The 18,874-nt window shown below is 35.1% G+C and overlaps 1 protein-coding gene across 1 annotated transcript; it reads left to right on the forward strand.

Moving 5' to 3' along the window:
* Nucleotides 1-325: 325 nt before the first annotated feature.
* LOC128245751 (uncharacterized transmembrane protein DDB_G0289901-like) lies at nt 326-17,621 on the forward strand. The gene is made up of 9 exons (XM_052963979.1): nt 326-431; nt 3,118-3,228; nt 3,456-3,573; nt 5,422-5,459; nt 5,806-6,021; nt 7,749-9,439; nt 11,608-11,753; nt 12,522-12,715; nt 16,009-17,621. The coding sequence occupies exons 1-9, from the start codon at nt 401-403 to the stop codon at nt 16,224-16,226; spliced, it is 2,763 nt and encodes a 920-aa protein (XP_052819939.1). The 5' UTR covers nt 326-400; the 3' UTR covers nt 16,227-17,621.
* The last annotated feature ends 1,253 nt before the right edge of the window (nt 17,622-18,874 follow it).

The raw sequence follows: 18,874 nt of genomic DNA on the forward strand, positions 1-18,874 counted from the left end.
TTTGATCCGCCTTCTCGATAAACGCATGTATAGAAAAAAGCTGGCCGTCGCGTCTGAATGGCTCGCCAACTAGGAAACATAAATAATTGTAGGATATCATTATCAATATCGTATCGTATCGTATCGTATCCGGTATCATAATAATCATATCATATCATAGCATATTATATACCTTAAATGTGCCTGATGTACCTGCGTTTGGTTTCGCGAAACAAAGACAAAGTTTTGGTACTCCGTCGCGAATACGAAGTGTCGCTGGCCGTCCATCTGAAGACCAGCAACTAGAAAGTCGTCCTTGTCGATGAACGACCCGTTCTATAGCTAGACGTTTTGTCTATTTGTAAAATGGCTGCCATTGGGAAAAAATGTGTTGAATAATTTCTATACAAATCTTGCAAGAATGTCACAGCAACAAGCTCCCGGCAGTTATGGTAAGTGCTATGTGACTTAAACAACCATAACTGCAATTAAATGCATAAGGTAAACATTATATTGTACGCACTATTGCGTATAATTGAAAGTTGGCGTCGAATTGTTCTGCCAGTGTTGTTGGTGTCGAATTAGTGACTTAGCCGTCTTTGGCCACTTTATGTCCTAATAAGGCACATATGCACACTTCATTTGAGATTTTTAACAATCCCTGAAATATGTCCATAGAAGATGAGACAACTGTCAGGTGAAAAATAACTCTTATATCGTGACCAAATCATATATCCAAACCATCCGTCATGGAGAGTATGGACACAGGTGTTTTGGTCTGGGGTGTACTGTAGCTCTCCCAAGAGTTTTGCAACTTGCTTTACTGCACCATCGTGAGAACACATGCTTTGTTGTACAGTACTGTTCTGTTTTAGAAATTAACTGTACACTAGTCCACCTAAATGGCCGTCAACCAGTCTTTTGACAATTTTTAGACTATGGCAGACTGGTGACGTCCACCATCCCAGCAAAAAGTAGCAAACGGGCCTTGCGCAGAGGATCCTCCCGGCCACAATTTTTAAATTATCTTTGTTATAAATTCAAATTTCTACGAAAATATCATTGCCTACTATCAAACACACATTTATTTATGTCTTTATGCCAAAAAAACATGTTCAGATACCATAATGCACTTACATGCATCGATTGTATCCATTAATCTGTAAATCTAGGTCAAATCTGACAGGTTGTGTACATGTATGAAACGGGGTAGAGGATTTCGAATATTTTGGTCGTTAATAGGCTCGGTTAAATAACACTATTAAAATGCAACCATTTCAATGCGCTGAACGCTAACGTGTTTGATGGGTCAAGTTGGGAGAAGTTGACGATGATGATGTTTGTGATGATGATGATGATGATGATGATGATGATGATGATGATTAGGTATCACCATTTTTGAACACTGTTGCGTTGCTCTGCACAATACATAGAAAAGGGAGGATAACTGTGACTGCGCACAGGGTTAACCATCATTGACGGATGGGTACAAATTTATTCGATAAAAATCAACATGTATAAAAAAATGGTGGACTGCTACGCTCATTTCGTGACCCAGAGTATATTTATGTTAAAATAACGACTCTAACGACAAATCCAACCCAGTTAAGATCACTGTTAGGTACATTTGTAACAATTATATCATTATTAATCAACATCGATGCATAATATTACTATATATTCTTTCGCCCAGTGTTAAATGGTAGAGAGTTGTAGCGTTACAGGGATACACATGAAATGTCAAAATAATAAAAAAGTATCCCTGATCGCTCATTATTGTAGCTAAACTGTACACTGACAATGATTTACTGATTTACAAGTTCTCCTTTCACTTTCATTAAAATTTACTGTAAGTAAGCTTGCACTTGTTTCCCGCAGCGCTGGTGCTAAATAACTTTAGTTATGGTTGACATACTGTGACAAAACGTGATATGTAGGAAGAGTTAACGGAGGACTTTCATGGGATTGTGTTTGGGGCCCCAAGGTCTCTGTTACAAAAAAATTAGAAAAAAGCAGTTGAAACTGAATCTCTTTTGCCAATCATTAAAAAACCCAGTTTTGTCAGATCGGGGTTCTTGTTTACTTTTTAATTTGATTTTTTTATTGCTTTTGACAGGCACATATTACATCATTGTTTTCACTTTTAAGACAAGGCAGCGTAGTCGAGCGCGCTGTCTTACAACAGCTCTTGTTTTTAAATTGAGTCGAGATATAAATTGAACAACTTAAACAAAATATATCGTAGCATTGTTGTTTTTCAAAACCTCCGTACTTAGTGAAAAAGCTGAAGGTATCCGTAAATATGCATAATGGGCGGGGTAAACAGGTCATTGAGTTTGAGTGCTGTTAATTGACATGGTTACCGGCCAGATTCCAGATCGATAATCACTTGTCACTTCAGGTGTTAATTGCTCTTGACTTTAATTGGTTAAACAAATCATTCTGGTCATGCTGGTCATGCATTATCATATAATCAAGCCACTGTGGTGCTGTAGTCTGGTATTCCAAGACTACCAAATTTCGATCAGAACTCATATTTTTTCAAGTTTATGCATATTTATCCGCTCCCAGGAAAGTGATTTGTTTGTGGATATGCTGAGCCAAAAATTAACAATAAAAAATGGTGCTTACATTATTTTGTTGTTAGTATTGACCGTTAACTTCAACGTTTAAGCCAGGAGAGCCCTTAAAAGCGCTTTCAAAAAGCCAGTTTGACTTCTGCCCTGGATCTGCAGTGAGGACCCAACACCCTTGTCAAAAGGGTTCCAACCCTTTAAAGCTGCACTCTCACAGATTTACCATTTTTTATTTTTTGTCTTGGAAAGAGCAAATTTTTGCGTAAACATCTGCAAACCAATAATATAAGATTGCTGACAAAAAATCTGATCATAGATCTTCATATTTCTGTTCGAAAATTAATGTTTTATGGCAAGAAAAATGCATAAAAGATCAATTTTTGAACTGAAATATAAAAATCTGCGATCTAATTTTTTGTCAGCAGTCTTATTTAACAGGTTTTTTTTTATGGATTTTCGCAAAAATTGGCTCGTTCCAAGATTATTATTTTTTAAAGTCAAAACAATCATATCTCTGACTTAGTGACTACTTCACATTGATTTACTGGTTCCACTACTTCAGACTACAGCCAAGCTTACCCATACACACAAGCAGCGACAGGCAGTACAGGATATGATTACTCCAGCTACAACTACGCACAGGCAGGCTACAGCACCTATGATGGTTATTCCAGTAAGTATATAATGATGGAGGAACTATGATATTTCTATAATGTTAAATTAAGCAATGGAGTCCTGTAATCTATCAAAAGCTGTGAATATTATAACCTTAATCTGCATACATGTAGACAGGTTGTAAAAAATTGTCACAACTGACTGTTTCAAAATTTTGACAGAACTATAACAAAATTTTGACAGAACTATAAAAAAATATTTCTATTCTTTATTTGTATTCTAAAGATTACAGTGGGTACAGTCAGACACCAGGAAGTTACGACAGTTACTACAACTACTACACTCAGCCAGGAACAACGACAGCAACAGCAGCAGCAGGAAGTTCAGCAGCTACATCACAGAGGTTAGAATCACATATCAGATCAGCAATAAAACATCTAGATGTGTGTGGTTGATGCTTAGTGCTGGGCTTGTATTTAAATCAAATTTGAGCACTCGGCTTCAAGAAAACATGGAATAATCATTTCCATAATGAACTGTTACTTATGTTCATTTAATAAAAGTAAGCGCATGCAATCTTTTTTTAATATCATTTAAATGTCTTTTATAATTTGCTGATTCAAAAGTAGGGTACATAGTTTTGATCAGAGGGAAGTAACTACTATTGAAGCTCTTCTTTAAGGTGTTATTTTCACTTCTTAGTTTGTATTGAAATATAAAACTTATATTATAACTGTTGTTATTTCACTGATAACACGCGATTTTCCACCGAAAAGCATTGAAGAAGAAAACAGGATTGAATTATATATACGGTACATGTATTCATGATCAAGAAATTTAAAAGATAAATTAAGAAGACAAGGAGGTAAGCCATGAAATTAGCAAAAAAATCTTGACAAGAGACATAGGTTTACCCTTCTTAGGCATACTAAAAAGTTTGTCGGCATTGGCGTGACACCTTGGTTAAGGTTTTGCGTGCAAGCACACATAGGTTAATATATCAGCAACTACTTGAGGTATTGCATTGAGACTTTATACAATGGTACACAACCATCCAACCTACTTGATTAACCAAGTTAGATAACTGTAGTTTGCATTGAATGCAAATAATTGCCCTTTATTATTGGACATAGAAAATTTGGTTAAGGTTTTGCATGTAACCACTTTTAAGTCAATACCTCAGCTAATACATCATGTATTGCATTGAAACTTTACACACAGGCTCCCAGGCATTTAACCTTCTTATTCAATCAAGTTAGATAACTCTATCTTTCATATTATATCATTTTTGCCCCTTTATTATGCGACTTAGAAATACTGGTTAAGGTCTTGCATGTTAGCACATTAATGTTAATATCACAGCACATCATGTATTGCATTGAAATGTAATCTAACAGTGATCCATGCATGTTTGGCCAAAACTTCACTCCTTACACTGAAAAGCGGCAGAATAGTCGAGCGCGCTGTCTCTGTGACAGCTCTTGTTATTGTTAAAGTGACACACTGAAATCAATACATACACATGTTTAACACACATCAATTTTGACTGATAATCCTTTAACTACTTACTAAATGATGCATTTATGGAAAATATTACTTACTGATATATAAACAAGATTGTCACCGTTTATTCACTATCAGAAAGCGCAAAGATATTAAATGATTGGTGAATGCTAAAAGAATTACTGTGGTGTACTATAGTCTCATAAGGTGGAAATACAGTGTTTTATGCTTATTTCTTTCAAATTAAACTCGGTATCCTTGATAAGAACCATTGTTTTCGACATTTATTCATCTTGTTTGAAATATTAGAACAACATTGTTAATTGTAGTAAATCTTATTTGGGAGTAATAGTGCATCTTCAAACGTTATTCAGACCAAATGGTGCTTGTGCGACAAAACATGACAATGATATTCAGTGACAACTTTACCTGAAAAAACATCTCGACCTACCTGCCCTATTCTGTTTAGGTAGTGAATTTGGAAACAACCACTTTTTATTTATTTTTTGGAGTAGCCATTCTGAACAAAATATTGGCCAGTTAAAATAACCTGATAAAAAGCTTTTTTGTACAAAAAGTAATGCAAACTTTTACATGTATTTGTTTAGAATAAGAACAAGGCCTTTTTGAACTTTTATCCTTTAGCAAAATATGGCAAGACTAATGTCATGTCACTAGTAATGTAATATCTGTTAACACTGGAAGTATCCATCTTTAGTAGTATCATTTCTATGTCTTATTTTTTCAGTACTGTAAGTGGCCAGTCACCGGCAGCACCAGTAACAGGTAACATTACTTGTACATTAAATGTATTTATTTATTTGTTTAAAATGCTTGTTCATAGACAGACACCTTTTTATGGCTATGGGTGCAGCGGCTGGGCAGTGACAAATTTATGGTCCGATGAATATCTTTAGAAGCATAATTTGCCTAGTCATCACCAAATTTGGTCAGTATGTGTATGGGCATAATATTCAGACAAGTTTAATAACTAGTCCTTTCGCTCAAGTCACTTGAATGAATTTATAACCCTTTAATTACATATATAGAAATTACCTAAAATCAGTCTTGTTAAATCAATAACTTTAGAAGCCTTTGTCCAGTCATAACCAATGTTCAACTATTTTTTTAGGTTTGACCGTAGCTCCTCCCCCACCTCCACCCTCTGACCCCAGCCAGATTCCTACAAGCCCTCCCAGTACTCCTGGGTCCAGCTCCTGGGGTGCTGGATATTCCGGAGGTAGTCAAGGATACGGCACCCCCACACCTGCCCCACCCGCATCTGGTCAACCCATCCAGACAACATCAGGTTACGGACAGTACGGCACGACCAACCAATCGCAATCAGGTTGGTATTATGTATATTAAGGCTTGTAGCCAGGTATTAAAAAGGACAGGGTGCTTTAGGAAAGGGTCAGAGTGCTAAGGGTAAAAAAGGGTAAAAGTCATGCTGTGAAGAACTTGAACATAGGAATTAACTTTAACTTAAGTAATATTAGGTTCAACAGCCAAATATCTAATGTTTGTATGCATTTATAATCTAAATATATATTAAAAAGGTAGAAATCAACACCCTTGCAAAACTCTTGAGCTAAAAGCCGTAGTTAAATGCATTCGCTGAATGTGGGGATCTGCATGTATGTAGGGTTCATGTTAAAGGGATTAGACTCCAGATGGCCCCTAAATCAGCAAATACATGATTTCCTCAAAATAATACTAGAATTGTCAATACGAGCTAGTACGAGGCCGCTAATAGTAAATACATCACTTTACACGAATAAAACAATATTTTGTTGCTGTCTCAGCTGAGTTTACCTTTTTGAAAATAATGGTTTCCCAGGTTATAGCATGTAAAAGTCATGTGATTAGTACAGATGTATTCATATACAGAAGCTATTTTGAAATTAACTCGTTTTTACTTGGTAGACAAACCCAGTAAATTTTAAATTGGAAAATACGCAAAAACTGCGAAAGATACATGACTTTTTTGTGCTGTAAGTGATACATCAATAAGTAAGATAAAATACGTTGTACACAACAATAATATTATATAATGGTGTGTGCTTTCACAAATAAAATTGTTTTTTTTGCAATTGTATCATCTGGTATCTAGTCCCTTTTATTTATTCAACAGTTTGTTATTTAATCCTTCTTGTTGATAAACTTTCAGTTCAATTCTCCTGGTGCTAACATTTCATGGTGTGTGCTTTCACAAACAAAATTGTTTAACAAAAGTATTTATAAAACCGCAGTGCATATGTACCAGTATATGTTCTTGTCCAGAGATTGTATGTATTTTCATTGGTTATTGGTTTTGTATATGTTCAAAAACGGGTAGATTGGTCTCATATGATCATAAGATTTTTGGCTTTGAGATGGCTTTTTGTAAGACATTTGTAGCTCCTTCTTTTTTTGTTTTTTGGACCAACATACCTCTAGTGTTGAGTATTAGTGGTTTAAGGATAGCAATTCTATGAATAACATTTAGAAAAATATTATTTTCATGTATGCTTAAGAATTATTCAAGAAAAAAATGTTTCCCTGGTCCAAATATATCAAAACTTCTTTATTCCATTATAACATGATCAAGCAAAGCTCACTATTTTTATTAACCCTTTGCATGCTGGGTAAATTGTCGTCTGCTCAAAAATGTTGTCTGGTTTATTCTAAATTTCTTTCAATTTACTTAAAACTATGGGTATATATTGACTGAGTGGCAAACAGCTTGGAACCTGACCAGGCGCCGAGTTACTCGGCGTCTGGTCTGGTTCCAAGCTGTTTGCAAAGCCTTTAAAATCGCCATCAGCAGCTTAAGGGTTAAGGTATTATTTAAGAATTGTTTCCTTCTTTAAGGGTTTTTAGACTTCAATAAAGAATGATCTTTTTTATATAAAAAAATACAATAATCCATTTTCCATTTATCAAAATCAAATTTAAGTATGCATTTTAGCAAATTGAAATAACTTACTTTAGCTTAAGGATTATTGAGAAATTATGGACTGAGAAGTGTGGAAAAAAGAAAACAACCATTACAAGTCTGAAAGTCTATTACTCAAGATCAAATCCTATTTTCAGGTACGGATCCAGCTTCACAGCCTTCAAGTGGCTATAGCCATCCGTCAGCAGGTTCTTACAGTGGCTATAGCCAGTCCCAGGATCAGTCTAGCAGCAGTGGCTATAGTCAGCCTTCCAGTGGATATAGCCAGCCATCCAGTGGATATAACCAGCCATCCAGTGGATATAGCCAGCCTTCCAGTGGATATACACAGTCCCAGGGACAGTCTAGGGGCAGTGGTTATAGCCAACCATCCAGTGGATATAGCCAGTCCCAGGGGCAGGCTAGCAGCAGTGGTTATAGCCAGCCATCCAGTGGATATAGCCAGTCCCAGGGACAGAATAGTAGTAGTGGTTATAGCCAGCCATCCAGTGGATATAGCCAGTCCCAGGGGCCGAACAGTAACAGTGGTTATAGCCAGGGTCCGGGCAGCAGCAGTGGGTACAGTCAGCCATCTAGTGGATATAGTCAACCAGCAGATCAGGCCGCTAGCAGCTCATATCAACAGCAATCCAGCGGGTATGACAACCAGGGAAAGTCCAGCTATGGGGGAAGTGGGTCAGGCTATTACAATCCAGATCAAAACAAGTTTAAATCAAGTGGCTCATATGAACAGGGAAATAATCAGCCTAAGAGCTATAACAGCAGCTATAGTCAGCAGTCGTCTCAGAAAACTGAATATGGGAAGACATATGAACAGAATGAATATGGGGGGAGTGGTAGTGGAAGTAACAAGGGTGGAAATTACACAGGTTTGAACACTGGCGTTCCAGGAAAAGGATTTAATCCACAGGATGGTGGAAGTAGGGGATTTTCTGGCTCGGACAGGGGGAGGGGAGGGTTCGGGCGAGGGGGATCTGGGGGGAATAATTACCAAGATAGGGGAGGGCGAGGGGGATTTAGGGGGAATATGAGAGGGGGAGGCGGTGGTAGAGGGGGATGGGATAATAATGATTCAGGGGGATTTGAAAGAGGATCTAGGGGTAGAGGATTTGATGATGCCGGAGGGAGAGGCAGGGGTGGGTTTGATAGGGGAAGGGGGAGAGGCGGATTTGGTGGAAGAGGGAGGGGAGGAGATTTTAGTGGAGGGGGAGGAAAGGGTGATTGGGGAGAGTCAGGGGGAGATGGGGGTGGGTTCGGAAATAGGGGTGGAAGAGGGGGATTTGAGAGGGGCAGAGGTGGTGACAGGGGAGGTTCCTTCAGGGGAAATAGGGGCAGGGGAGGATTGGGCTTTCAGAAGGATGGTAAAACAGACAATGGTAAAGAGGTTGATAGTCAGCAGAGTAAACCTTGGGTAAATATTGGAGAAAACAATGAACTGAAGAGAAAAATGGAGCCATCCGAAATTAGTCCTCCTAAGAAGAAAAAGGAGGAAGAAACAGTTGATGTTCAGCCCTTCATTCAAGCTCACATTGAAGAAAACTGTGGTGCCAATCTTGAGCATAGAAAACTGGCCGAGGAGTCACTGAAGAAAATGATGCAGCCCATGTATTGTCTGCTCTGCAACGCGAGAATGAGTGGTCCGCCCCAGGCTCTAATGCATTACCAGGGGAAAAATCATCAGAAGAAGATCAAGAACTTCATAACAACAGGTATGCAGAAATACGCAGAAAAGGTGAAAAATGAAGAAACAAAGTCGGACGAGCAATTAAAGCGTGAAAAGCTTGAAGAGGAAGAAAGAAACCGACTTCTTGATGAGAAAGTCGCTCAGGTTTGCAACAAATATACTCACTTGTACATTGTACACTGAATGGAAGCACAATGTTATAATAGCTAGCCCGGGTTCTGATATAAAGCATTTTCATTTAAGCTTGTCTGGTTTTCAAAGAAAGTCACAAAGTTATTAAAATTTACATTGTTACATGTGTGTTTATAAAAAACACACAATAAAAAAAATTAGTTTAATTAACAGAATTTGCGTATATATTTATATATATTTATAATGTTTATTTATATAGTATTTTTTAAGTCTTATTAGGGTAAATTTATAAAAAAAACAAAACTATGTTTAATATCATGATATAATTTTTCCGTTGTTTGGGACAAAATCCAAAATGAATGTGCAGTGAAAGAATTTGCAAGAAAATTCACAACTGCAAATTCATGTTTTAAAATTTTGTCTACATAAAAACATAAGGAAATGAATCTCTCAAGTATATTTTGCTTTACTGCAACTTATATTACTGGTATACATGTATACATGACTGGGTCAATAACTAAATCTGGGTCTTTCATGAGCTTTGATGAACTTACAATAAGATACCAAGCCATTGTGTCTTCAATCAGTTTACAATTGACAGTTCTGCACTTTGATGTAAAATATGTCTGTTACATAGTATGTACTGCTACATCTAAACTCTAAATTAAGGACTATCTTAGAAATATTAACTTGAACCATCATCTTGGAGTTTAATACAGATCTATGTAGATTTAGTTGTCAGTTTTATGTGCACTATAAATTTCTAGTCAGTTGATTTAAATCATTTTAATGATTTTTAGTGAACACCATTTCAAACATAATAATTGAAAGAAACACATACATACATCTATATTATTTTCCGTGATTTGAACAAGAAAAAATGAGAATAAAATCTGCAAATGTAATTCCATGTTCAAGGCAAGTATTCATAAAAAAACATCTTTTCTTTTAACTTAAGTCATTTTCTTTAAGTATCTCACTGACCATTTGATAAAATAACTGAATAATATTGAATTACTTTATTTTCATTGATTTGATGAGATATACACACTTTGTGTTAAAAACACAAGGGCTGTTACTCATAAAACATCTTAAGTCATTTCTTAACTTAAGTCAAATTCTTAAAATTTTCATTGTCAAGAAAAAGAAAAGTATAAGTAATTTTAGAATAAAATTATGTAAATATTTAATAACATCAATAAAAAAAGCTGCATTCTCACAGATTGAATGCTTTGACAACTTTTTTATTTTTTGTCTTGAAACGAGCCAATTTTTGAGAAAATCCATGGAAACCAGTTATATTAGACTGCTGACAAAAGATCAGATTGCAGATTTTTATATTTAAGCTAAAAAAAATAATGTTTTTTTGCATTTTTCTTAAACCGTTAGTAATGGTTTAAGCCATGAAACATTAATTTTCGAACGGAAATATGAACAACTACGATCAGATTTTTTGTCAGCAATCTTATATCATTGGTTTGCAGATATTTACGCAAAAATTTGCTAAAAAAGTTGTTAAACTAGTAAATCTGTGAGAGTGCAGCTTTAAGCTTTTATGTCAAATGACTAGTAAGATACTTAGCTCAGGAAAATGAAGTTAAGAAATGATTAATGATGTTTTATGAATACTGTCCCAGGTTGATAAAGAAGATGTTTCGAGTCAATATCTCTAAAGTCTGTCTGACAGATATTTGAGTAATCTGTTCTGTGAAACCATTTATTTTGATGGTAAATTTCATTGAAATCTGAATGTTTATTTTTATGAAGTGGTGGAGTTTGTAATAAAAAAAAGCTTTGTTTTTTTACAACGCAAAAACACATTTAATGCTTTCTAATATTAAGAAAATGAATGGTTTCATAGGATTGATTTTACTGTATACAGCTTTAATTAAGAGGTCCCTTTATTCACAAATGTTTGGTTATGACTACAAAACAATTCTGATCAGTCCTTGCTTAAGATATATCTTGCTCTAAAATACATGTTAATTTTTATATATATCTATACTATTTTAAACAAGCTTACATTCAAATTTGCAATGAGATGGAATTGTGAAAATTAGCGAAAATGAAGCCCTCTTCAAATTAAAGCAGGCTACAGTATACACATACATACTTGATCAGCCTCTACAACATCATAACTTTTAAATTGCAAATTTTTTACCGCCCCCTCTACCCTGCAGGCACGGGTGACCTTGAACTTACAGGACTCTGATTTCTGCAAGCTTTGTTGTGTGGAGTTCTCATCACAGCAGCAGGCTGAACAGCACTATAAGGGCAAAAACCATCAAAAACGGATACGAATGGCCAGCGCTCCCGAGGAGGAACTGTGAGTGATGACCTTTGTATTTTATCGACTAGTGCTTCTAACATTCAAGATCAATACTGAAATCAAGATTGAGGGCTTTTAAATTTAGAATATTGTACAGTTGTAAAGATTGTGGTTTTTTTTAGCTCTGACATATACAACATGTACAGTGGTCGAAATGAGCACAAGCCCGCAAGCCCTTCACTGGTAAAATGTCTTCCGGGCTTGCTCAAATTCTGAATTTTATATAGCAGGGCTTGTTCAAAAATATGATTCCATGCAATAGTATAAGAATTCGGGCTTGTTCATCTGAAAGTCTAATTTCGATGACTGCATGTACATATCAAAAACTGTAGGAAGTACCTTAACCCTTTGCATGCTGGGTAAATTGTCGTCTGCTCAAAAATGTCGTCTGGTTTATTCTAAATTTCTTTCATTTTACTTAAAACTTTGGGGATATATTGACTGAGTGACAAACAGCTTGGAACCTGACCAGGCGCCGAGTTACTCGGTGTCTGGTCTGGTTGTAGCTGTTTGCAAAGCCTTTAAAATCGCCATCAGCAGCCTAAGGGTTAAATAAGCAGAAATGACTTTCAAATTGGGTCTAAGCCTCTTTGTATATTGGGTATGAATCCCTCATACTCGGATATTTTAATTTATATATAAATATTAATCATTATTATAAAATTAGAACACCAAACATTTCAGTTCAAACTTGTCTAAACCTTATGTCTTATCTTCATGAGAGTGTATCTAATATAATTGAAGTTATCCTTTATTATTTTGCAGAGGTGGATTCTTATGCGATGTCTGCAACGTACGAGTGATGTCACAAGAGATACTCAATGTCCATCTTGCAGGACAGAAACACAAGTCAAAAGCAGCTAGGGACAAACTACTTAGTCATAAAGGCAGAAAAGACGAAGATAAAATCATTCCTCAGGGTGGATTGTTGGTCGAGGGCGGGACTCGACTTAGGCCCGGTATGTAAATGGTTTATTGTTTCAAGTATTATACAGGGGTTCTAAAGTTCAGAATTTTGAGCTTTCAACTGCAGATTACTGTGCATTTAAAAAAAAATATGCTCATTTGCATTAAAAAAAGGAGGAAGTACCTTTAAATAAATAGATATAATTTAGGTCTTTGGGCATGAATGATTGAATCCATTGTTATCAAACAGTAGGCATGAATCCTTTATTCTTAGACAGAACCATGGCTATTTTTTTTTTATTGACAATCCTCAGCTTTTAGAACCGGTGATTGAAGAATCACCCCTGGTAGTTAGGCAGCATCTACCAAAGATCTCTCCTCATTCAATCTTTAACCAACTTGGTTAAAATGTTCATGGGCATAATATCTTGATTATGACCATTACCTGCCTGATCATTTTTTACCTATTGCATTATGGCTCTAAAATTGTCCAAATTTTCCCACATTCTCCTTGTCTGCCCTTGTAATTGACTGTTAAATATTAAATCAATACCAAACTCCTTGATAGTATTTATTGGTACAATATACTAGTGGGGAAAAAACCCTGTTGTTTATATGCTCTTTTTCTGAAAGTATCCCATGTCATTTTTGTGATTAAATGTTGTAAACCTCAATTATTTAAAACTTTAATGTAACTTTGATACAGAGTAGTGTACAGGCTTATGTCATGTGACAGCTTTTAAGAAATTTATAATTTCCTAAAAGATGTGACTTCACTTGTCATTTAAGAATCAGTATGTGATTGTATGTGATTGTATGCACAGTAAAGAGGGTCATCCCAAAATAGCATAGAATTGTTATTTTAGAAAATGGAATAGCGAGAAAATGATAAAAAGCTAGGAGCATGTTTTAACATGATTTTTTGTAGATAATGTCTGAAAATATCAAGGATATATATACATACAATGTTAAACTTTTGATGTAGATTAGAAAGACATAATAGGCTGTGTCGAGGCCAACATTACATCAATCTCAGTTCGGTCAGTTTCAGAACAATATTATATTGCAAAATAAATTTATTTAAGATAAATACGCTATTTTGGGTCAACCCTCATACTTTTTCCTGTTGCAAAATTAATTTATTTAAGATTAATACGCTATTTTGGGTCAACCCTCATACTTTTTTCTGTTGTTTGTCTTTGAAAGTTTTACTATTCACATTGACATTAGTTTTCTTTGTAGGTTTATTGCTGATAATTATTGATTCTATTTTCCCAGGATGATGTCCTTGTATTGCATCAAAATCATGAAATATACCATGTTGAAGTAATGCCTGTAATTGTCAGGTTTAAAGGGAGTCGCTCATGTTTTGGGTTAAATTTGATGTTTAGCAATAATGCGTCAGAAAACACTAATATTTTAATTATTTTACTCTTTGGTACTAAAATTGCAGAAAACAACAACAAAGCATTAAAAAAACCTGGTTTTAGTTTGGAACAAACCCGAGCTAGTACGGTTAAGAAAAAATAGAAAACTGACAACAGAACCACTCACCTACGAGATTTCTAACATAAACTGATAAATTATTTAACCTTTAAGCATATTTGTTAAAAAGTGTTTCTATGCTTCATGGACTTCAAAGACAATATTTGAGCAAATATTAACATTTGTTAAAAGTTTGCAGCTAGTATCTTAGTTTTTACAATCCTAATGATTCCCCACACTTTATTTCGTCATATCATAAAGAGTGCTATTAACGAAACGTGAGGGAGTCTCTTTAAAGAGTGAAAAAATACTGGTGAAAATTACTTCATTTACCATTTGAATTTTAGCTAGTCTCCTTTTTGCTTTTTTTCAAAGAAAAGATGATAAGGTTTTGTCTTTGCCATGGTGTCCGCCATGTTGTTACAGTGCAAAACTGGATACTTTTCTGTAACTAAGAAAATATTTGAAGATATTTGAATGAAACTTGGTTCACATTTCGCCAGAGACAGAACACACATGTCTACTATTAAGGCCTATAATTCTGTGAATAAAAGTTGCTGAGGTTTGCCCCTTTTTCAACTGAAAAGACAACAACATATTACCATTGATGTTCCCTCTGTGGCAACAATATTTCATGCTAAAAAATCACAAAAGTGCTTTAATTCAAACAATTTAAGGTTCCTTCCTTTCTGGATTAAGTATGATACACATAATTATTGCCAAGAAATGTTTACAAATTGTTTTTATAAATCTTTCTGAGGAATCAACTTATCTCATGGCATTACTACAAAATGTTTTCTAAGCTAGAGAAGGTGGCCTGTTTTTAGAGACAGGGATCACAACTTTTAGCTCAATTCAAATGAAATTCTTCAAGTATTAAACATTTAGAATTTTCCTAAATAAATGTTGAAGAGTAGTGATTATAAAAAATACATAAATTGACTTTAGTTTCTGATTTTGAAATTGACTTTATTGTCTGATTTTGAAATTGACTTTAATGTCTGATTTTGAAATTGACTTTAGTGTCTGATTTTAAAACTGGCTTTAGCGTCTGATTTTGAAATTGACTGTAAAGTCCAATTTTTCATAATTTTGTAACATTCTTCTAATATCAATTTCTTATCACTGAGAGATAGCTCAAGTTCTGTTTTTTGTTTGTAAGTGAACAGTTACGACATGGTATGAATTTTTTGTGCTTGTGTATTTTTTAGCATCAATTAAAACTACCAGTGATCCAGGTTTCCAAACAGGTCATTTTCTCTATCTTATAGGTCAGCGTGTACCGGACGGCTTTGTTGTCAAACCTTATAAGGAACCAACAAAAAACGAGGCTTTTACCAAGAGATTTGAAGGTCCAGATGGTTTTTTTGGAGACAATCCTACACCGATTGAAATTATCAACGAAAACGAAGAGAGACCTCTCTCTAAGAATCAGAAAAGGAGACAGAAGCAATACAAAGGAGAGGGAAAAGACTATAACATCATCTGAGAGTCATATTGCATTTTCATTATATAATTAGCTAGACATGAAGGCTTGGCGCAAGAAAAGTAATGTGTTTAGGTCAGCATGGAACAGTTGACTGTGTTCTCTAATGTTCTAAAGTGCAATTTCTTTTTCTGGCGAAAATCCAAAGTATTAAAACAGATGTAAAGCCATTTTAAAGTTTAGAAAGTATCAAACAATTCCATAAACATGGAAAGTTTTACAGCCCAAAACTTACATACTGACTTCTAAGCCAATTTTGTCAGTCTTGCCATGGTTATTGATTGTAAAGCATGAAAAATAGTTATGGTAATAATCAAATTATTCTCGGATACTGTTCATGTAATAATTGACAAAAGTCCTGACTTGTTTTGCTAGGGGGTTGGAACAAGAACCCAGGTGAGATCTCGTACCAACCACGCACAAGACCCAACATAGACTACAGCAATTTTCGTACACCAAGCGGCAAGTTCTACTGCCCCATGTGTGACGTCACAATGAACACTGAAATCCAGTTTGCTCAACATAGCCAAAGCAAGCCGCATAGGCAAAAACAGATGGAGAAAAAGTATCAAGAACTTAATAATAAAACTTGACTTGATATTGTTCTTTGTAAAAATAGGTGATGTGATAACTGTTCGTTTTGTTTTGGGTTTTAAACCTTAATGATAACAATTGTGGTGTAATTGCTGTCTGAGGGTTTTTCTTTAAAGAAAAATGTTGAATTACATGCGATTGAGAAAAAATGTTTAAGTTTGAATGACTATTGTTTTTGATAGTGTTTGTTATTATGTTGTAAAATTGTTAAGAAATATTTGTATTACCTTGCCATTAAGTTTATTGAGAAGATAACTTGGGTAAATGTACTCCGTTAACAACTTCAGTTTCACAATCATTGACACTACATGTATATATATATGATTAGAAAAGTGAAGTCATTTATTAGCTCTTCTGGAAATAAATCATCTTCGTCCTATAAAAACTTGACCCTGGGCCATTATTCTAAAAATGTTCAAGATGTGCAAATAAAACGCCGTACAATCAGATATGTATTGTAAAAAAAAAAATATGCACATGTATAGCAGGACCGATGACTCAGGCTTTAATAATTGTTTCATCATGCCTTCTTTGCAAAAAACAACAGACAAATATTTGTTTTCTCTGCAGCACTTTTGTAACGCAAGTTATGGGCAATGTTGCATTACTGGCTCTGTTGCTTTATGGGCTTAATGGGCTCTGTTGAATTATGGACTTCATGGGCTCTAATGCATGATGGACTTCATGGGCTCTGTTGTGTTATGAGCTATGTTGCATCAGGTGCTATGTTGCATCATTGGCTCTGTTGCATGAGGGTCTCTATGGCCTCTATAGCCTTATGGGCTCTCTGTTGTATTATGGGCTTTGTTGCATAATGGGCTATGTTGCATTATGGGCTCTGGGCTGTGTTGCATTATGGGCTGTTACATTTTGGGCTCTGTTGCATTATAGGCTCAGTTGCATCATGGGTTTTGTTGTGTTATGGGCTCTGGGCTCTGTTGCATTGTGGGCTATGTTGCCTCATGGACACTGTTGCAGAAACTTTGATACCAATATGCTTTTTGTTCAGTCACAAAATATGGTATGTTGTGTTCATTCCTTTGCATGTTTTTCTTGTTGTTCAACCATTGTTTACAAACTATTCAATATAGTTCCATTATGGCTTAGCCGCTATTTGTGCTTGTGTTAGTTGTATTAGGAATATTGCTTTCAAAGATGATGAATTGGAAATATTTATTACATTCTTATCAGTAATGTTTTTGTATTGATAGATATGGGATCCTGCTTTCGTAAAGCAATGTCTTGTCTGACTAACATTGTTAAAATATAAAAATACAGAATGTTATTGTTGTGTAACATTGATCATTCAAAAAAGTCATTCCTGTTAAAGACTGTATTGTTGGATATCAAGTTCTTTGTAAAATATGACCATGCAAATAAAAAATCCAAAATCAGCGCTTTGGTGTTATTTACTAATGGCAGTGATTTTTTAAAAGTATTTTTACTGCCTGTTCCTTGCAAATTGGGGAAAAAAGTCGACTTTTGGAAAAATGCAAAATCAGGCCAAAATAGCTAATATAATGGCAAATATACGTTTTCAATTTTTTATGCATACATTATGCTGTGATAGAGTTATTACTGTCAAGATTTTGTTTATTTTTTCAAGAAATTCATTACTTTTTTATTCATTAATGTATTCTTCATTCATCAAATTGGGAAAAAAATATAATTGTTTGGGAAAAATGTACAATTTTTAAGCAAGGGGAAACAGGCTTTAGAAGGCAGTAAATTGCACCAAAAAATCACTGAATGGAGTCCAACTTACAATGCCTGGTGACTCCATAATATTTTGGTATCATTTGAAAATGATGTGTACAAAAAAAAAAGAAAATATAAAGGCTTTACCAAGAACAATTATAATGGGATAAATAATTAGGTCTAGCCTTCAAAGATTCCAAAATGTGTCTTTAACGTCTGGTTTCAGTCGAAATTAAGAGAAAATATACAAACTTTGATAAATTTATGTATGAATTAATTCTGGTAATTTGTTTGACAATTGGTAATAGCAAGAAAATACCTAAATGGAAGAGGTCAGGCGCCATCAAAATTTAACCAAGGTTAAGGGAGTTATTTGAGAACTAATCTATTATTTATAACTGATGGACACCGTTGCGAAAATCTTATATTTATAACATACCTCGAAGGTCAAGGTCGAACACAACTTTTAAAGGTCAGAGTACACATGCTGGTGTCCGCGCTATAACTTACTAATGCATTGATGGATTACCCTATACTTTGGTACAAATGTTGTCATTATTAAGACAATGCTCAGTGACTTTCACCTGGGTCCATAACTCAAAAGGTCAAAGTCACACAAGACATTGAAAGGTCAGAGTACACATGCTCGTGTCTGTGCTATAACTTACTTGCGCATTGATGGATTACCATATAACTTATTACAAATGTTAACCTTATTAAGACTATGCTCAGTGACCCTGACCCATGTCCATACCTCATAGGTCAAGGTCACACTAGTCATTTAAATGTCAGAGTACACATGCTCGTGTTCAAGCTATAAGTTACTTATGAACTTATGGATTACCATATTACTTATTACAAATGTTGTCCTCATTGAGACAATCTGCAGTGACCTTCACCCGGGTCCATACCTAGAAGGTCAAGGCCAAGCAAGACTTAAATGTCAGAG

The sequence above is a fragment of the Mya arenaria genome, chromosome 9, assembly GCF_026914265.1.
Source record: "Mya arenaria isolate MELC-2E11 chromosome 9, ASM2691426v1".
Classification (NCBI taxonomy): domain Eukaryota; kingdom Metazoa; phylum Mollusca; class Bivalvia; order Myida; family Myidae; genus Mya; species Mya arenaria.

Coding starts and splice junctions, on each gene's coding strand:
- LOC128245751 (XM_052963979.1), top strand. CDS start 401: ATGTCACAGCAACAAGCTCCCGGCAGTTATG. Junction 3,574..5,421: donor TCAGCAGCTACATCACAGAG/GTTAGAATCACA, acceptor TTATTTTTTCAG/TACTGTAAGTGGCCAGTCAC. Junction 11,754..12,521: donor AGCGCTCCCGAGGAGGAACT/GTGAGTGATGAC, acceptor ATTATTTTGCAG/AGGTGGATTCTTATGCGATG.